The sequence below is a fragment of the Podarcis tiliguerta genome (assembly GCF_965153285.1).
Source record: "Podarcis tiliguerta genome assembly, chromosome: 6".
Taxonomy (NCBI): Eukaryota; Metazoa; Chordata; class Lepidosauria; order Squamata; family Lacertidae; genus Podarcis; species Podarcis tiliguerta.
Genome location: NC_139539.1, coordinates 88815225 through 88836909, shown reverse-complemented (window position 1 = coordinate 88836909; position 21685 = coordinate 88815225). Strand labels below are relative to the sequence as shown.

At 45.4% G+C, this 21685-nt stretch overlaps 1 protein-coding gene across 2 annotated transcripts in view; it reads right to left on the bottom strand.

Moving 5' to 3' along the window:
* The window catches only part of CACNA1E (calcium voltage-gated channel subunit alpha1 E), a 444647-nt gene that overhangs the window by 194560 nt on the left and 228402 nt on the right, over nt 1–21685 (bottom strand). For both annotated transcript variants that reach the window (XM_083445434.1, XM_083445435.1), the window contains exons 6-8: nt 19777–19880; nt 17318–17470; nt 14009–14190 (exon numbers count right to left, since the gene is read on the bottom strand). In XM_083445434.1, the coding sequence (XP_083301560.1) occupies nt 14009–14190; nt 17318–17470; nt 19777–19880 (439 nt within the window). The remainder of the gene's footprint in view (nt 1–14008; nt 14191–17317; nt 17471–19776; nt 19881–21685) is intronic.

Below are 21685 nucleotides of genomic sequence, written 5' to 3'. Positions count from 1 at the left end.
CGTAAGTTTGCCTCAGGCGAACTAATTTTACACGTTTTATTACTCATGGGTGATAAGGCTTTGTAACTTGAACAATGACTCATATTCCCAATCAAGCTGTACGCTGAAATGCATAAAAACCATAACTGTCGCAGAGCAATTGGGGATTCAGTCCACAGTTCCAAAAAGGAGCCAGTGGGCTGGTTCCTGCTTCCATTTACTGTGATGCTATTGTTAATCTGGACTTCACACAGGGATTAGGAGCCAGATGTTGCCAGCCTTTACTACAGACTGGCGGGTAGGCTCAGAGCTACCTCATTCTGAGGTCAGAATGGAAACTTGGAGTAGCCAAGGGTATTTTCCTTTCTTCCGCCATCCTCCTTTAGAGGGCTTGCTAAAGCAGGAAGGGACATCGCACCACAATTTCTAGTGTGCAGTGGTACCTCTGGTTATGAACTTAATTTGTTCCAGGGGTCTGTTCTTAACCCGAAACTGTTCTTAACCTGAGGCACCACTTTAGCTAATGGGGCCTCCCGCTGCCGCCGCACCACCACCACACAATTTTTCTTCTCATCCTGAGGTGAAGTTCTTAACCCGAGGTACTACTTCCGGGTTAGCGGAGTCTGTGACCCAAAGTTTGTAACCCGAGGTGTTTGTAACCCGAGGTACCACTGTATTCCACACAAAGGTGGGGGCCTAGGGGGAGAAGGTGTGGGATGTATCATCACTGAAGCAGTCAAGTACAACATTATCCTGTTGCCTAGAGTGGACACACGGGGGAATGTGGCTCCAGAGAGGAAGGACTTCCTGTCATACCTGCTCTGGAGCATCCTCCCTTGTGTGTGGTCAGGTAGATGGGTGTAACACTAGCAGAGCCTGGAAAAAAGGCTAGCCATGCAGCCATCTTCCCTTTTTCCATTCTCACTTTTCGGACCCCACTTCTGGCTCTTAGCCAACAGCACATGGCTCATCCTTACAGAGGATGGAAGCCACAAGGTAGAAAGGTAGAAAGTCTTTGAGCTCTTTGCTCTCCTACTTTTAAGGCTCGCCGGGTTCTGGGAGATGGAAGGTCTGGAATGCTTTCTAATGACAACGTGTCAGCCAAGTGTTGTTCTGGCTCTCCCATGATTTCCCAGCTTTTCCCCTCATCCGCCTCTGAGCTGTGACCTCCCTCAAACCCCTGTTGTAAATCTATACTGTCTTCCTCTTCCTCCTCCCTGGAAGGGTCAGGATGAGGAGGTGGTTTCCACCATTCCTCCGCTGCCTGGTCACTGACACTTGTGTTCCTCTAGCCAGGATATGTCAGCATTCTGTGCATCTGAATGGTGAGAGCCCTTTTCACTGTTTATTGGTTTATTTAATGACTAGAACTCCAGAATCCTAATCCTGTGGATGAACAGGAAATTAGAAGAGGAACCATGTTGCTGAGTTAACATATGAACTAGAATACAGTGAAGGAAGGTGTGGGGAAGTCTGGGAAATAAGTAAATGCAAGGAATATTACGAAATGGAATTGTTTTTAATTGTTTCTCTGTTTCTTTTTATTTTTGTGTGGTTTTTTCTGTTGTTTTGTATTTTTGTATTTTTGTATTTTTCTGTTATTTTTTCTTCTTATGTAAAAACTTTAATAAAAAATATTATTAAAAAAAAGAAGAAGAAGAAGAACCATGCATTTGTCTGAGCTGTTGCAAACCTGGTCATTGTGATGGAATTGTGCCCGAAGTTAATGACCTCCCCGCCAACCACCAATCCTCTACCCAGAAACCTGGGCAACTTTCGTACACAAGCCGTACAAATGAAAGTATCAAGAATCCATTCCGGATATTTCACATATTCAATTTTCTTTTGTGGAAGAAAACATGGGTTTTTATGCATCCAGAATGCTAGCTGATTTCTCTCTCCTGCAACTTTTGCTTTTCCCAAACAGGAGAGTTTATTAATTGTGCATATAACATTGCACCATTCTGCTTGGTCTCTTTTCCACAACCTTGGATCTGCTCTAAGCGCCTTTGGGTACAAATCTGGTCTCTATTCTGTCTTTCTGCCTGTGCATGCATTTTAATTAGAATAACTTCTGCTCTCTCAGAGCTTGTTAGCATTCTCTTTTGGAAAGCAGGTGTCACTTGTTCTCTCTTTATGTATATCCCCTGACTCATGCCAAAGAGACAATGCTTCCAGCAACCACCTTGCCTGGAATTGATCATCACTTTCATCACAAATGTATCTGTCTCTAGCTTAAAGGTAAAGGTAAAGGTACCCCTGACCGTAAGGTCCAGTCGTGACCGACTCTGGGGTTGCGCGCTCATCTCGCTCAAGAGGCCGGGAGCCGGCACTTGTCCAAAGACAGCTTCCGGGTCATGTGGCCAGCATGACGAAGCCGCTTCTGGCGGACCAGTGCAGCACACGGAAACGCCGTTTACCTTCCCGCCGGAGAGCGGTCTCTATTTATCTACTTGCACTTTGAGGTGCTTTCGAACTGCTAGGTGGGCAGGAGCTGGGACCGAACAATGGGAGCTCACCCCGTCGCGGGGATTCGAACCGCTTAGGGGTTAGCAACTGGCAGCTCCTGGGCTGAATCTTGCCCCTGTGCTTGACCCCCACACTCTGCTGTCAACCCTCAAGTGAGCCAAGGATGTGGCAGTGTGCAGTGATAGGAAATGGCCTCCTGACCTGCCAGCCCCTCAGCCTCCCTCATGACAACCTCTAGCTTTTTGTGGTTTTTTGGAAAGTATTTTTATTAAAGATTTCTTGGTTTACAAAAGTATGCACAATGTCTCTTCTTTCAAGTTACATTTTCTACAGATCAGTTTTGTTTGTTGAGACATTAGCGTTACATTAGGAAGAAAAGGGGGAAAGAGGTGGAGGGGGGAAAGGTGAGTGGGGGTGGGGTCAGGCGGCGATAATTCTATTTAACTTAATGTATCTGTGGGGTTTTGTGTCAGCTTCACTTGTGCAGGTTCTCTTTGTGTTCCTTTGGTGTTGAGAGAGGTTGGGGGTTGGCCTAGGGTGTGGTTGTTCATTGCGATTGGCTGTGGTGAACTTTGTTTTCATGTGTGAGTGGGGTGGATGGATGTTTTGGATCAGGTTAGTCATATTGATTCATATGCTGTCGGTGGATTCTTGTCATTGTCTTGTTGGGCTGTGTATGTGATAAAGGGGAGCCATACCAGGGTGAAGGAGTCTTCTTCTATTTGTCCCCATGTCAGTTTCAGTTTATTGGTCAGTTTTTCTAATAAGGCTGTTTCCCATACTCTTCGACACCATTGGTCCATGCTTACTCCTGACAGGTCTCTCCAATGTCTGCTTATGATGTTTCTGGTTGCTGAGAGTAGGTGGGTTATGAGTTCTTTGTGATGTGAGTGAGCACTATTGTCTTGGAAGATGTTTAGTAGGGCCAGTTCTGGGGTTATTTCTAATATTTGCTTAGTTATTTTGCATATTTCTGTTGTCCAGAATAGTTGGATTTTGGGGTATTCCCACCACATGTGGAAGTATGTGCCTGTGGAGGTGCACCCTCTCCAGCATTTTGGTGAGGTTCCTGGGCGTATTAGTGCTAATTACCACCTGTAGGTGAGTTTTAGAGTGAGTTCTTTACTTTTTAAATTTAAAGACTATCTACAGAAATATTGTAAAATTAATGAATGTTAGAATGATGTTGGATTGAGGCTAAGGGGTTTTTAGTAATAATATTATGAAGGAATATGAAAAAATGGATTGTTAACAGGTGAAAATTTAAAGCTATAATATATTAAGACCAAGATAAGGATAAAGGTAAAGAGGGAAAGGATTTGCTGAATAAATAAATTGAACTGGAATACAAAGAGGGGAGGTCTGGGAAACAAGCGAATGTAAGATATGTCCTGAAAGATTGAATTGTTTTTATTTTATTTTTTATCTTTGTATTTTTCTTTTTTCTATTTTTCTTTTTGTAATGCTTTGGAAAAATTTAATAAAATATTTTTTAAAAAATAGAGTGAGTTCTTTACTTTTTGTTGATATGGATTTAAAGGGGGGTTTAGACCACATTCTGGTCCACTGAGTGGGGTTAATCTCATAGCCTATGTCATCCTCCCATTGTTTTTTTATTACATCTAGGGGGTTCATGGGGTTTTGGAGTAGTATTTTGTATACTGCAGATGACAACCTCTAGGTGTTGACAACAACCTCTAGTTGCTGACCAAGGCTCCCCTGAGTTTGCATGCGAACATGTTCTGCTTCTTTTTTCTTTTAAAAAAATATTCCATTTCTCAAACATTTGTTTTCTCATGTGAGCAATTACCCAAGTCTGTATAACAGCCATTGGCCTAACCTGCTTGCAAACATTTTGACAAAGGATGGAATTCAATGTTGCACTATGATCATAGAATCGTAGAGTTGGAAGAGACCTCGAGAGTCATCTAGTCCAGCCCCCTGCAATGCAGGAATCTCAGCTAAAGCATCCATGACAGATGGCCATCCAACCTCTGCTTAAAAATTTCCAAGGGAAGAGTGTCCACTACCTCCCAAGAGAGTCTGTTCCACTGTCAAACAGCATCATCTCTGGAAGCATTTCAGCTTGCCAGAGGGTCATTCCACATCAGTTCAACGCAGTCATGTCACCCACTGTCTTGGATTTTGGTGAAACTTGGTGTACACCCTTCCCTTATGGTTGAAAGAAACCCCCTTAAATTTTTTCCCTCTATCTCAAACAGTTTTAATTTTATAGCGCTTCAAAGTTTCATGAAATCTGCATTTCTGTCCCTCTTGAGATCCTTGGCCTTGTGTACATTTTTTTTTGCCTCCATAGCCAATGATCAGATCTCTTTGAAATTTTACACAGAGCTCAGTAACATGATGAGGATTTCAGGAAAAAAATACACCAGCACTCAAAAGATTTTATAAATGCCTAAAAAAATTATAAATGTAGTTTTTTTGCTGCAAAAATTAGGTTTAGAAAACCTCGATTTTAAGTGTGTGGGCATGATGGAATCAAAAGGTTTTGATGGTGAAAATTATTGCAAAGACATGCTCTTTCTCAGCAAAGAATGGAATTTACGGGGTTTTTATGTCTTGTAACAAAAGTTTACGTTTTTGGGACAACAATGGTTACTGGGTACATCTTTCCTACAATCCATAGCTGTGATAGAAAGAATTAATGAAACCTTTGTTTTTTGCGTTGATTTGATGTGGAATGACCCCAGAGAGAACAATCACACCCTCAACTTCACCTGCCACACACTCTTCTGGAGGTTCTCTCCATTTCCCCAGAGCCAATTGCAAGGGTGGGGGGAGGGGATGGTGAAAGCTCCAGTACTAGGGCTGCCATATGTCTGGGTTTTGCTTTGGGAATCGCTCAGCCAAATGGCGTCCAGGTGGATTTTTTTGTTCCCCCCAAAAAGATCAACAACTATGTGCACATTTTCACTTTGGGGAATATGGTAACCCTACCCATTGCATAAGCTGATGAGGCTCCTTAGGTGAATCCTGCCCACATTATTGAAATGGAATGATCTGTGATCTACAGTAGCTACTAGACTGCAGTGTGTTTCAAGGTGACAGTACACTTCTGTATAAAATGCATAAAATGACACTTTTCTTTAGTTAATGAGATTTCATGGTTTCACTGGCAGATACTGTGGAATTTAGAAAGTGTACTAGATGCATGTGGGGGCCAGGATTTTGGTGACAATGAAAACAATGTGGGTCTGATATCAAATAAAATGCATTTTCTGGGCTATAGGAAAAGGCAAATTTTGAAGCAAATGTTTCTAAAATCTTTGGGTGGGGAATGACACAAGACTCTCTCGCAGAGGTCAGCAACCTAAGGCCCATGGGCCTCAAGCAGCCCATGAGGATCGTTTAACCAGCCCACGAGCCGCTCCTGAACTGAGCTACCCACTCAGCGACTCCCCGCACACTGTGCTAAACCAGCGCAGCGTGGTGCGGGGACTTTCTTCCGTGGCTCCAGAAATCGCTTCTGCGCATGCCCAGATGTCAGAAATCACTTCTGCGCATGTCTGCCGTGCCGGAAATCGCTTCTGTGCATGCCCAGACTTCGAAAATCACTTCTGCGCAGGTGTGATTTTCAGCGTCTGGGCATTTGCAGAAGTGATTTCTGGTGCCGCGGACATGCACAGATGCAATTTCCAGCACCACACTGCATTTTTCCAGCCCATGAAGGATCTCCGCGGGAGTGATCTGGCCCATGCCTGGTAAGCCTTGCCGACCCGTGCTCTCTCACTACCAAGACCAGCTCTGACTTCAGGTAAACGGGCCAACTGTCCCTCAAGCTACTTGTCTTGGGGTGCATTGTGTGAAAGACGCACGAAACCCCTCTGGAAAAACTTAACCAAGCTGAGTTAAATTGTTTCAGATTTTCTCTAAAATTCCTATAGAAGTTTCACCTAATCCGGATCCTTCATTTTTGTATAAAACAGTCACTTTGGGAGAAATTCAATGGCACCAAATAGACCATTCATAGGCAGCCAGGCAAGGGGCTGTTTCAAACGAAATGACTAGCTGGTGCATTTTTATTCCACAGTGCTCAGCCCACACAAGGCTCTTGCAGCGAGTTACAGTAACATGATTCAGTCTGCACGAGGACCATCAGACTCTGTGTGCATTTATTTACTTGGTCTGCTGAAGCCTTATGTGAACGGCACCAGATTGCAGAGAGATGCCATCGCAGCAGAATAGCTCATTTGTCGATCAGAAACTGTAACCACAGTGAAATGCTGGGCTTCAGTTCAAGGAGTAGCACAGCCCTTTACTCTTTTGCCTTCTCCATCTTGCCAGCGGGCTGTTCTGAAAATATGATTTGAGTTAAATTGTAATGGGAAGCCACCCCCCTTGGAGATTCCCAGACTGAAAGGCTCTCCATATCTTATTATGTCTGTAATAAAGTCTAGGTCACTTTGATCCACACGGGACGTCCCAAAGTACTCTTAAAACCGTACAACAACTCAGTCATGTATAGAACCCAGATTTGCTTTTTGTATGTGGCAGTCATGAAGTTTAGCTTTCCTAGCAATGCACTCCATGCAGCTACAGAATGGGCTGTGCAACTGTGTTGCCCTATGCAATATGCAACATGCAAACAAGCTCTTGACATCACATTCCCATATGTTTGTTTCAGTCTTGAACACAAGCACACAAAAAGAAAAGTACAGTGGTACCTTGGATTACAGACGCTTCAGGTTACAGACTCCGCTAACCCAGAAATAGTACCTCGGGTTAAGAACTTTGCTTCAGGATGAGAACAGAAATTGTGCAGCGGGAGGCCCCATTAGCTAAAGTGGTACCTCAGGTTAAGAACAGTTTCAGGCTAGGAACGGACCTCCGGAACGAATTACCGTATGGTAAGTTCTTAACCCGAGGTACCACTGTATCAGCTCACAACACATGGCATCCTATCAGGTGCCAAAGGACAGCCTGAACCATGGGTATGGCAAGCTATTCACTCAGAAAGAATCACTTGAGCAAGCAGTTAGTTATGAGGCTGATTTACTTGATACTATAAAGCTCATCCATGATGAGACGACAGAATGAAAGCAGGAGCAGGTCCCACAACCCACAACCCAAATCTACTCAATCTAGGCAAATAAATTTGTTAATTAATTAAGGCATTTTAGGGTTCCTTTTAGGGCCAAGATCTCATAAAGTGAGTTACACCATATGAGCACAGAATATAAAGTTACTAACCTACAGGCATTGTTACTTGCCTGCTAGATACACAAACCAATCAGTAATTTGTGGTACTACAATGGCTTGAAAAGGAAAAGAAAAAGGAACCCATTCTTTTCCAATTTACAAAAGCTTCTCTGCTGGGACATCTGGATGTGATTTTTACTCTCCATAGGCAATCGGGCAAGTGTCATTTTCCAATCCTGATTCTATTTGTTCACTTGTTTTCACTCCACAATGCCCAGCACGCACAGAGCTCCTGCAGCAACTTACAAGCTAAACACGATTCGGTCCTTGCAGGTTCATTTTGATTTGGTGTGTATGAATCGAAACAGATTTTTCAGAGAGATCCCAGCAGAGCAAAAGATTTACTCATACATGGATCTGAAAGAAGATGTCACAGATGGGGCAGAAGCTTGCAGATAGAAACCAGGCGGGATGAAGAAGAATTTCAGAAATGAGAGATGGGGTGGGTTGATAACAAATGCTATCAGAAGCAGAAGACCCCAGATCGCAATGAGCTGAGTTCAGCCCTCATCTGAATTTCCCCTTGAATCTTCATGACTTAGCAGCAAAGCAGAGCTGAAATGTTCTCAGCAAAGAACTTCCATGTAAAATTTGGAGGAGAGCAAAAAGGCCTGGAGGCAATCCTTTAGAGGGTTGTTTGCTTAATGCATTTAAACCAATTTTAGATTTATTTTAATTCCAAAATAAATTTATTACCACAGCTGTGAAAATAAAAACTAATTTGTCATGCTCCAATACATTTCCGTGACCTTTTCAAATACCTTGATTCCCACCACTGCCCAATGAATTTTTTAAAAAAACATGCAAACAAATACAAATGTGATGTTTCTCCACCCATAACCGGTAATTTCCATTTGAACTGACGTGTTCCATTTTAATTTTGCCAAGTGGAAAATTGATGATCTCTCCCCTCCCCAGACTGACATTTTCCCTGTATTTTAGATAAAACAGAATACCTGTTCACTTGAGGTCAGCCATTGAGACCTCTAAACATTTGTTGCATATAAATGTGGTTTGATAGATGAATGACGTGCAGAAAGCAGCAAAACATACTTTAAAAAAAATCAGACTGCAATGATGCTGTCTCCCTGTTCATTTTTCACTAAGCTTATACTGACAATGACTTTAAAAAAACAAAAAACCATTTCTTTCTTGACCTGTAACAAGAACACAAACTGGATTCTGCTACACTGATGCCAACCGCAGTCTCAGAGTCCAGCCTCGCTTTGACTCCATGGGGACTTTATGTGAAGAACAGGACTGGGGCTGTGCAGAAACCTTTCATGTCACTAAGGACCCTGAAGAGCATGCTGTCACATTCAAGATGCCCGAATTCCCCCTCAAAACCCTTTGCCTGTCTCCCTCAGAGACACTCCCCCCTTATGCTGTGCTTGGACCCCTGGCCCAACCCCAGACTCACCCAAACCCCTTAGGACAAGGCCTGGCAAGAACACATTCTGTGGAGGAGCACAGCCACCATGCCTGCAGTTTGGCACCATTTCAATATAATTAAAAATGTATTATTTTTATTCCAAATGCCACCAAAGCTTTATTAAAACATGCTGCCATTTTGATAAGTCACTGTTGTTCAGGCTGCATTTTTCATTTGAAATTGTGTTGATCAGAATTTGTTGTCCTGCATAATTGTTGTCAGCGGCCCCGAGGTTGCTTTTTTTTGAAAAAAAAGGAATTGCATTGAAAAATAAACGGATAAAATAGAAGCAAATGAATGAATTCATTTCTTGATATTCATTTCCCTCGCAGCTTTGAACTGAATGCATCAAATAACTTTAGTCTCCTGAGAGAGTAGTCCAATCTCTCAATCTCTCAGAGACGAAACACTAATAATTATTCTCTACAGTAACCTTGCTGAGGCGCAAATGGTTGGTATTTGTAGTTATTTACAGCAGCACAGGCTGCAGGAACCAAGAAACAAGGGCTTTGTTTCCCAGCAGAAAGGGGAAGGCACCAATCTGAGCACTTAGCTGCTCTGCTCCTTCCCGGCTGGGGGAGCACAGCCACCACGCCTGCAGTTTGGCACCATCATTAAGAACTATGTTCTTTCTTGCTGCCTACCTCACCCAAGGGAGTCTGCCAAGCCTTTAAGCACAGTTACATGATCAGATTCCTATAGGAGTTGTATTGCATACTTATAATGGAATTATTTCACTTCAATACACGTACTACCGCAGTTCATGGCGGGGGGGAGGAAGAGATGTGAAGGGACAGGAAGAGTCTGATGGGGGTTGCTGAGAAGCCTTATTTTAGATAATTACCGAATGTGTCTGCCCTCAGAAGACTTGCTTTGTCAGGAGCCTAATCGCTGTTTCTAACTTGTATACCTTGCTAGTTCCCCCATGGCTGATGTTATGACAGCCCCTGCATGGCTGTACAGATCATGCCATATGGCTAAGTCACAAAAGAGGGGGGGAGCCTACCCAAATGCAGGTGTTCATCCGATTCTATTTTTATTCATCTGCAGCAGCAGCAACAAACCTAAAAGAACACTGGAACAGTGTCTTGCAGCTGAATATAGTTGTGGAGATTGACAGTGGTTTTCTAACAGACCTGATGTCATGAAACTGCCCTGCAAGTTAAGAGGAGGTGGCCAGGACGCACCCAGGTTGCCAACAGAGAAGATGTGGCTTAGGAGGCACCACACAGACCTAATGATCCAGCAGCACACATCTGGAGAGGAGTTGACCAGGGAGCACAACCAGACACAAATCATGGGTCCAGGTGGAGCTCCCTCAGCAGTCAGCCCCACCACCTGCCATGACCCTACATTTACTCAGTCCTTCTTGCCTGAGCACCTGCAAAGAAACCAACAGTGCACTGGATGAGTGCCATATTCTAAGCTAGATGTCAGGAGTCCAGGCCCCAGCTTGAGTGAGCGTAGTTAATTAAAAAGGAAGATTTATTGTCAAAAGAAAAGATAGCTCTGGACGGCGTTAACACAGCCTCCACCATCATCAATCAATATGACCTTTCTGAAGACTGCTCCCGGCGTGACCAGAAGCAACTGAACTTTCGCTTCATATGCCTTTTGTTTTGCTTCCTATCTTGCAGTCCTCCCATTTGTCGAGACCTCGGACTGAGTGGGTCAGCTCCCTCCTCTTCCCCATTCTCTGAGAAGCTGTCTCTTAACTCTTTCCTGCCTGTTTGTGCTTCCGGAGAGCTTTGACAACGTTCTAGCTTGCTCCCCGCCATTCCCTTATCAGCCGGCATTCCAAGGGGCAGGGGAATTGGCACTAGTCAATGCTCATCCTGCGTGGCGGTTAACCCTCCCTGTTCTTGGCTGCTTTCTTCAGTTGGCAACAACCTTTCCCTGGGAGCTGGCTCATTCATGACACTAGAGCATTTACAATTTAAAGAGGTGAGCCTTACTAAAGGGAGACAGGGGTCACTTCATACATCAGAGCCTGGTCGCCTTGGCTCTGGAAGTTGTCAAAGCACACTGTCAGTCGAAGATCTGGCAAACGTTCTGGAGCATATATCCTGCAAATGTTTCCCTTGAGAGGTTTTTTCTGCACCACCATCCCATTTTTATCCAGCTAAAATTTCCATTGCCTGAAAAGACTCTCCTCCCCGGAGGGGAGGGGAGTGGTTGTGGGCGGGAGCCCGGGCCCTGCCTCCCTGCTTACCTGGCTGGCGCACACGCCCATCGGCGGGGACCCAACCAGGTGCCGCCGAGGGGGCGTGTTCAGCAGCCTCTTATGCTGCGGCACCAGCCCTCCCTCGGCCTCACTCTTCGTCGTTCATCGTCCCGTTGCGAGTCACTCACCCTCCACTCCCCTTTTAGCTCAGGGTCTACGTTTTTTCTTGGCCTTGCTATGGACCTTAGGTTGGTCGCCCTGGTTGCCTGGGGGGCCTGGTAGGAATTCTTCCATTTGGCATTAGGCTTTTTGGTTTTTTCGCCTACCTCGTAGCAATCGTCACAACTTTTGTGGTATTGGTGGGTAGGTTAGGCATTGGAATAATGTGTTGTGGTGTGTCGAAGGGCTAGGTGTGGCCATCGCCTATGCCTTCAATTTTTGGGTATTCCGGTTAAAGGAATCTGGCGGTTGTGTATTCTGTCCGATGCCTGCTTGGCGGGAGGCCATGGCACGACCCTCACTGACATCAGGGGAGAGCCTATAGTTGGATTAGCATCAACAGGCTCCACCTACTGGTGGATAAACCCCCCTTGTTTTAGACATCTAATGCCTAAGCCAATACCTTTTCACTGCTGTAATCAATAAAGTTGGGGCCTTTTCTTGCCCATAAACCTTATATCACGTGTCCTTGTGTTTTCATTCCACATCGCGGGGGTCGGTTCCTCGAACCCACAACTTTCTCCCTGTCCTGTCCAACTCTGGTCTGTCCCACAGGCCCCCCCAAAACACAACAGATGTAAGAGGTTCGACAGAAGCATCCCATCCCATGATGTACATAGTATTTCACTTTTCCCTCTGTTGCCTCTGGTGCAACAGGTTTGGGGAGGTTTTTGAAATCCAAAAGCACGCAAAATTTACCAGAATTAAAAGCAAGAGGAATGTACGCCTCACGGGTTGTGATCCTTTCCCCAAGAAAGAAAAAGAAAAATCCTTAACTTTCCTAAAAAGAAAAAGTTATTAGTCTGCGAAACAAAAAAACAAAAAAAGGAAAGTTACCCTGCCCACTCACACATACAAAGAGACAACAAGAAGAAAACAAATAAATTATTCCAATTTTCAAGTTTTTTCACCTAGCAATCTGGAGGTACTTCTTATTCACTGCAGTCAACCACACACTGAGTCTATGCAAGCCTGCTGTCCACACTGACATCACTTCGGAAAAGGAGGCAGGTGTGGTTTAACATGATGCTACTGTACCAAAAACTAGGGGAGTCACAGGCAGGAAAACACTGCAGCTTCAGCTCACTTGTTAAAATAATGCCTGAGGATGTACCAAACCCCCACAACTCATGCACATCATACAATTTAATATAGAAGCATTGAAGGGAATAGATGTAATACTGTGGAAAAAAAGTAGAAACAAGCTCACTTGTTCACTAAATTGAAACCCCACAGGTCTACTGCCCTTAGTATCGCAAGATTGCCATGACAGTGCTTGGACTAAAATTGTCAACCAAAAGCTTTACTTTTCTGGTTTATTACCAGAACAGTTATTACCACAACAGTTATTAACAGTGGGCTTCAGTAAAGCAAACAATTTAATTAGACAGTGCCTATATGATATCGAGTGACAGAACAATTTGGCCACAATAAGGAAATGTTGTCCATAGTTATGATTATTTCCCACCTAGTCATTTTGACACTTTGTGTAATGGTTCTAGGGGTTGCTCGTGCGTAAATCGGCACCACACCTGGGTGGGTTGCCTAAGTGAACCCTTTCTGTCTGGACAGTCAATCGCTGGCAGAATCTGTCAGTGGGCGTTTCTTGAACTTCTTCCAGCATAAAAGTTCTTTGACGCCTAGTCGCCGCCTACTCTCCCTGCGCCGAAGCCTTCTGAGCAGGGAGGGTGTGGGCATCGGAGGACCCATGCTCTCTCCGCTGGTCCCCGGCGAAGAGTCTTGGAGCCACCTCGCCGATTCCCCCATCTGCCCCCCTCCTCCACTGGTGCTACGCTGATTTCCTTCCCCAGAAGATGTGCTGCTTCTCTCCCTCCCGGGACGCTCTCCGGAATCCCTCTGGAGCCCTATCTCTCCTTCTGGCTCCGATGGCAGTTCCCTGACACTTTGGCACTCTATTTGCAAAATTTAACAATTCCCAAATAGTGATGAGCTTTCACTTTTGCAAGATTGAGTATGCTGTACATATTCCACTGGAAAAATGGTTATGTCCCTGTGGAGGTGGCAGTATTGAGTCAGTGGCTCATGTGCTTCTGGCTTGCAATCTTTATAAAGATTTGAGGAGTGAGGCTATTACCCCTCTACTATTGTCCATGTCGGCTGACTCAATCATTGCTACTGTGTCCCTTCTTTTAGCAGAGCAAGATGATCAGGTGACAGCAAAAACTGCAAGATTTTTAGTGGGGGCAATTAGAATAAGATCTATTATTGGAAACCTCCAAAATGTACTTTGTATAGTTAAGTTTTTACCTCTATCTTCAGTACGTTTTATTTTATTTTATTGTTATGGCTAGTGGCTACTGCAAATAAAGATTCTTCTGATTCTGATTCTCACTTGCAGTGGGCATATGCTAAGCAAGGTGAACTGGGCAAGACCTGCGCTATATAGGAAATGGAGAGAAAAGAGGTGAAAACACCGTAATAATGGCAAACCAAGGACATAACAATGTAGATTAAGTGGAAGATCTAATTTATCTTCAGAGTCGTTCCTTGCAGGTTTTACTCACATTGTACAGCACTGTAGTCCATCCTTCCATGGTGATGCACTGGAAGACAGTCAACACAGCAAAGAGGATGTTGTCAAACTGAGTGATCCCGTCGTTGGGACCAATCCACTCTCTGCACTCATAACCTGCAGGGCATCCCTGCACCCCACAGGGATGAGGCGGGTCCAGCTCTTGCAATTCACCTGAAATCACACACAGGTTAAACCAATAGGACACAGGGGAATCAATGGAAAGCAAAAGGAATGTCCCCAAGAGCAGGGGAGACCCACAGTATTGTATAACCTTTATTGCAACCAACCCAAATGAATGAATGAATTTTATTATTACGGTCACAGACCAATATCAGGAAAATCATAAAACACAACAGGAATACGTTGAATTGCAATTCGGTATAACAGTGATAATACAGATATAGCGGCAGTTAAAAATATACAGTGGTGCCTCACAAGACAAAATTAATTCGTTCTGCAAGTTTTTTCGTCTTGTGAATTTTTTGTCTTGCGAAGCACGGTTTCCCATAGGAAATGCATTGACGATTTCCCATAGGAATGCATTGAAAAAGGCGCAAGACGTTTTCGTCTTGCAAAGCAAGCCCATAGGGAAATTCGTCTTACGAAGCAACTCAAAAAACAAAAAACTCTTTCGTCTTGCGAGTTTTTCGTCTTACGAGGCATTCGTCTTGCGAGGTACCACTGTATATTAAATTTTGATCACAAAAAATATAACCTAAAATTGTCATTTAAAAGCTTAATCATTTTCTTAGCACAGCTTGTTCCCTAAGTTTTATGGCAGTCACACAGAATTTGGCCACCCTTAGCGTGATCTCTAGATCCTTGTCCTCTACCAGGAGTTTTAGACACTGAAGTTCGGACCCATTTGGAGATTTTTGTATAACAGGAGTGATAAATACCCAGCATATATCCCCGTAGAAATGGCAACGTAACAAGACGTGAGAGACAGTTTCTACCTCCATCAAGCCGCAGGGGCAGACTAGTACTACGTATGGTTTACCCTCGAATCTGCCCTGCAATAAGGCAGATGGCAGCATGTTGAATCTAGCGAGGGTATTTGGGTATTTGTAATTTTGACAAATAATTTGCTGGGGTAAATCCTCTCCCATTATTTTTTATTGGTGGGTGTTTATTCATCTCGTTCACATGGCATTGCAGTTCCACATCCAACCCAAATATTACAGTGCTGTGGGCAAACTTCTGAGTTCTCCAGAACTCTTCATCTGTCAAGATACGGAATGAAACAACAAAAAGGAGGGGGCCATCACACACACACACACACACACACACACCACACCACACCACACCTCTTGTTTCACTGGACAACTGATGAAAACTTATAGGGAATTCAAAAAAAACTTGCTCACAGCTCTGTAACCTTTGGTTTGCCCCATAAAAATGTTGTGATGTTGTAGCTTTCCTGCAGCAAGAATTTCCATGGGAGCACAGTGCATCTCTGTGTGGTTAGCACACATGGATACACACTGCATCCACTCTCTGCAGGAGGCTGGGCCTCCGCAGCACCAGAATTTGGCTCTCATTGTGCATTATCCCCAACTGCAATGCACCCAGGAGGACTCTTGAGGTGGGTGGGTTAAAACTGCCTAATTGCTCCTAGAGACTTCCAGTTGCTTGCAGGAGAGACTAAGTATTGATCCTCCTCACATGGTCTCACCATTACTTTCCCCAAAGAACTCAGTGGGTGCAAATAAGAGCTGAGCCAACAACTATCCAACTAGCTTCACCCAACATCTCCTTGGGTTCAGGTTCTTTGCCACATTCGAGCGGGGCACTAGAGTGTTGCAAATTCTATATTACACACACACACACACCCTGCACAAAATGTGAGGATTCAGCAGAGTAAGTGATTTATGCTTCTGAATCTGTGCATTTAAAATATCCGTTCTCATAACCCCCTTGCCTTAGAAACCCAAAACCTTACAACCACAGCTGCCATCTGGCAGTGATTTGGTTTTCAACAGTATTCTGGTTTCCACTGGGTGGTGCTGGGTGGGGAGGTGTTACAACAACTCAGGATCCTTCCATTTCTCCCCCACCCTCTCATCACAAAATGATTCAGTTAGTGTTTTTGTCCTGAAGTTATCAGGGCTGCCTTGCAAATATCCATGCACCTCGCTGCAAAACACCTACAACTCCCAAAGCAAAATCCTCTCCTCTTGTAGTCGTTTTTGGTGTTGGGAAATCTGGCATAAAACTCCAAACTGTGTGTGCATGCGTATGTTTTAGGGTGAGGTCAGCAAAGAGTAAGGATATTTCCATGAGGATTTCAATTTGATGAACTTTTATTTGGCTTTGCTCTAGTTATCTCCCACTTGCCCTACTGCAATGCACTCTACATGGGGTTACCTTTGAAGGTGATCAGAAAACTACAACTAACACAGAATGCAGCAGTGAGACTGGTGACTGGGAGTGGCCACTTGGATCACATAACACTGGTCTTGAAAGACCTACATTGGCTCCCAGTACATTTCCAAGCACAACTCAAAGTGTTGATGCTGACCTTTACAGCCCTAAATGGCCTTGGTCCTGTATACCTGAAGGAGCATCTCCACCCCCATCGTTCAGCCCGGACACTGAGAACCAGCTCCAAGGGCCTTCTGGCAGTTCCCTCACTGCGAGAAGTGAGGTTACAGGGAACCAGGCAGAGGGCCTTCTCAGTAGTGGCGCCCACCCTGTGGAACACCCTCCCATCAGACTATCTGACTTTTAGTAGACATTTGAAGGCAGCCCTTAGGGAAGTTTAAATGTTTAATGTTTTATCGTATTTTTAATATTCTGTTGGGAGCTGTCCACAGTGGCTAGGGAAACTGAGCCAGATGGGTGGGGTATAAATAATAAGTTATTATTTTTTATTATTATCACGAGCAATGTTTCTGTTGTTATCTTCTTGAGCCTTTTGGGGTGGAGGTCTGGGGAAGGGGCGCTAGCTCCTGGGGGCCAAGCCCTTTTGCCCCCCCAGCAACATTTTTTGGGTGGGGTCCGCATCCCCCCCCCCAAATGTCCAAAAAGCAGAGAGGCAAGCATGGTGCGATTCCAGTGGCCAACTCCTTCACCTCCTCCTCCTGTTGTGGTAGGAAAGGAAAATCGAAGCATCCTCCTGCCAGCAATGGCACCAAGATGCAACTGGAGGAGGAGCCACATGCCGTAGGGTGAATCGGTGCCTTGGTAGCCACCCTGGAAGCCCCTGGTGGCTTCCTGTGTTTGCCATGGTGGCACCTGAGAAGTCAAAGGCTAGAACTAAGCTGGAAAAGGAGAGGCGATATGCAACATTCCTCACCTGAATTGTTTACGTAGCAAGCCCGGTGAAGCTTTCCACTGTAGAACTCCAGGCCAATGATGGCAAACATCAGGATGGCGAAAAAGAGGAGGAGACCGATCTGCAGAAGAGGGACCATTGCCTTCATGATGGATTTGAGCACAATCTGTAAACCTTGATGAAGAGAAAGGGGGAGAACGCAATTAAAAATAGAAGTGCCATTGCCAGATGCGGTTGGGACAATATTCCTCTCCTACCATTAGGAGTTCTGGAGGGAGGGATGGAAGGAGAAGGAGAAGGAGAAGGAGAAGGAGAAGGAGAAGGAGAAGGAGAAGGAGAAGGAGAAGGAGAAGGAGAAGGAGAAGGAGAAGGAGCCATTACAATATGAAGAAGTCAATTTGATTTTAATTAATTTTTATAATGAAAGGTTTTTAGAATGTTGGATTATTTTGATTGTTGTTAGCCGCCCTGAGCCCAGCTTCGGCTGGGGAGGGCGGGGTATAAATAAAATTTATTATATTATTATTATTATTATTATTATTATTATTATTATTATTATTATTATTATTAATATAAGGCTTATCTCCACTTCCCCTTTGCCCTGCACTTTCCAGGCATAGTTCCATGCTTTAAAACTCCATGTCTTTTGCCCCAGAGCTTTCCCCACATTCGGGTTTTCTGCATATTGCCATTTGCTTCAATCCAGCTTTAAAGAGTGTGGGTTTTTTGCTGGAAAAGCTCCGGAGCAAAAATAAAGGGTGCTCAGGGACAGAGCTTTGAAGTGCAGACCATGCCCAGAAAGAGCAGTGGAAAAGGTAATGTGGATAAGCCCAAAGACTGAAGCGGTTACAAAAAATCTTGTCTGGAAAGCTAGCTACTACAGTGCTAAAGCCTGAGGGAATCAAAGTAAAGTAGGTGCTGGTCTGGAAGCACATCACAGAATTGGTAGAAATGGGACAATCATTAGCAGAAGGAAGGGCTATCCACCAGAACCACCCTTAAGAGCATCTTATGGGATGCAGGAGGCAATGGATGTGCCATGCAACAAAGGTATTTGCGCAAGAGAAAGATGCTTGTGCAAACAAGCCAGGCAGCGTCACAATCTTCAGGTTGTCTCACAGACTGCTGACTCAGCGGTGGTTTTATAAATTATGGAATTCGAAGCACGCCCATGAAAACTCTGACCTGGCTCTTCAGCCCAACCAAGCGGTGTTTTTTAAACAGAAGATGGAGAGTTCAGCAAACAACACCAGCCTGCTCATTCACTTGCTGGCTTCTGCAACTGCCTCCCCCATGTATTCACTTCCCCCAGCCCACTGGAGCTGGTAGCAATGTCTTGACCACTAAGACGTGGCACTCCCCTGCTTTCCAAGATTTCTGATCAAGTGGATCAAGGCATGGTGATGTTCTCTCCACTTGACAGGGTAATACACACCACGGGGCTCATGAGGTGATGATATGCACACTCCGGACAAACGAAAATAGCATTCTCAGCATAGTATCTCCAGAGCCAGGCCTGATAAAGTGTGTTTGCTGTATGCTCCAGCCCCATGTCTCTCAGACTTCATCCCTGAACTAGTTGGCATAGCCAGTGTGGGAGCCCACCTACTCTTCAGCCAGGATTACCGTATTTTTCGCTCTATGGGACGCACTTTTCCCCCTCCAAAAATGAAGGGGAAATGTGTGGGTGTCCTATGGAGCGAATGCAGGCTCCTTGGCTTCAGCAATAGCTACGCGAAGCCTCCGAAGTGCAGAGGGAGAGCTCCCCCCGTGCTTGGAGGCTTCACATTGCTTTCACTGAAGCCCCCGGAGCGCAGGGAACCCCCACTGCGCTCCAGGGGCTTCAGGCAGCTATCTGCAAGCCTTTGGAGCATGGCAGGAACTCCTGCTGCGCTCCGAAGGCTTGCGGATAGCCACCTGAAGCCTGGAGAGCGAGAGGGGTCGGTGCACACCGATCCCTCTTGCTCTCCAGGCTTCGCTTCGCTGGAGAGGCGTTGCACAGTTTTCCCTCTCTGCACAGCGCCCCTTCAGAGAAGCGGGAGGAGAAATGGAAGGGGCTCTGTTTCTCCTGCCGCTTTGCTGAAGGGGCGCTGAGTAGAGAGGAGGAGAATTCCCCCCCCCCCCGTTCTCCCCCTCCTATGATCCGGTGCGTCCTATAGAGCGAAAAATACGGTATTTTATTTTTTTCCTGGCCTGCCAGGTGGCCTTTCCTGCATCCACCAGGCTCCTCCGAGGGGCTCAGGTTCATGAGAACTGGGAACCCAGTTTTTAGCAATCACCCCATATGCAACATCCCAGAATGTGTGAACCCCGGACTTTCCTGCACATCATCTGCTGCAGCAATTCCCCCTGGCTGCGTAAGGCACTTCTGCGAACAGCACAGCGGGAAATGAAGGATTCACGCTGTAAACACCAATGCTGCTCAGCTAGGAAGCAGGAGGAGGGAGGGAGGGAGGGATGGGGAGAAACAAGATGCTTACTAGGAATGCCTGAGACAAGCTTCAAGGGTCTGAGCACTCGCACTGCCCGCAGCGTCCTCAGGTCCACATGGGTGTTGAAATGGGTCCCTGCTGTGGCGAGGATGCTGGAGACAAACAAGAAGAAAAGTTACTAAACATAGATCTCGGGCAATGCACATATGCCTGCCTGCCTGCCTGCCTGCTTGCAGGAGGGGGCGTTCCGCACACCAGGCACCTGACAGCCGGAACTGGTGCACCTTACCCTCCGCTGTGAGTCAACAGCCATTTCTCGGTCTAAACTTAGCATCCTTAAGCTGAGCAGCAATTAAAAGATGCACACTGGTGCTGAGACTCACATTTTCCAGCTCAGCCTGATCCAGCCAGCCTTGCATCCGTACCAGCACTCACGGACTCGACCGGTTCCTCTGCACTAGGGGGGACTTGAACTGGGAGATGAGGGTGGGGTGGGGGGCATGGACAGTGTGACCTCCCAGGCCTCAGAGCTCTCTCCAGGAAAAGAGAGAAACAGGGCTGTGCTCCCCCTGTTCCGCAAAGCCTCTGGCACTACCTGTCTTCATCCCAAGCCAAGGCAGAGCTTAAGTACCAATTGTTACTGCATCTGATCATAATGATGACTCTTTTTAAAAAAGATATTTTAGGCTGGCCTCTCTCTTCCCCTTCTCTCTATACAGTGGCGTAGCGTGGGGGGTGCAGGGGGGGCCGGCCGCACCGGGCGCAACATCTGGGGGGGCGCTCGCACTCGCAGCTCTCTGCCCCCTGCTAAAATCCACGGAGGCGCAAATTACTTGCCTTGCCCCGGGTGCTGACAACCCACGCTACGCCACAGTCTCTATACACTCCCTCTGCTGGCTCCCCAACTGTTAAAATTTAGGGTCAAATGCACACCACATTCTTTGCACTGTTAAAAAACACAAAAAACATGAAAAGCAGCCATGGGAAGTACAACTTTCAATTCTGTATTTTAACAAAAGGGGGGGGGGGACAACTGCTGGCTGGGAAACGATGCGCCCTAGAGTTTTGTTTTATGTAGTTGTTTCATAAAGTCTCATCCTCCTTTTCAAGAAAAACAAACAAACCCAGAGCAATTCGCGATCCACGTGTCATAGAATAGAACACAATTTAGCACCTTATTAGAACACTCCAAAAGCCTCAAAATATTTCAAAACACTGCCGAAACCAAGTTTTGACAAATATAAAATTATCAAAACCAGCCAGAGATATTGGTTTGGCACTCACAACTAATTAGCTGCTGAAGTTTGCAACAAAGAGGTAGGCCTCTAAGATAGGGGCCTCTAAATTTAGTTTCAAACCTGAAAGTGATAGAGCTGTCCTGATGCCCAGAGAATCACATCCCGCAATTGTGGGGCCACCACTGAAAAGGCCCTTGTGTCTGTGTCCTTGCCACTCTCACTCCCTTTATCAGGCAGGCATCTCAATAGAGTTTCTGGGGCAGGTCAAAAGGTACAGGGAGCCATGCGGGAATAGCCTCAAAAAAAATCCCCATCTTATTTGTGGGCAGAGAAATTCACAAAATTTCTCTAGGGAGGGAGAAATCACCCCACAGTTTCTCAGGGGTGGGGCTCATTAGCAGTGCCAAAAGTGCCATCTTCTTTCATTTTTCCATTCTGTTCCTTTCCTTCCTTCCTGTTCTGGAAGGGACAGTAGCAGTAACTGTGTTGTTATAGACAAACTCCCATTCCATCCTCCCCAGGGCTTTTGACCGAGCAGTGCTTTTTTATATATTTTTTTTAAGTTTTGGGGTACTCTCATTTTCCTACTCATATTGAAATACTGCCCCTCAAGGAGTTGCATAGGGCTTTACCTACATCTGAAATCCATAAAGTTGTGGTCATTTTCAAACTCAGCCAGTTGTTGTGTCCATTCCTTTACCCCTCTTAGTTAATGCGCA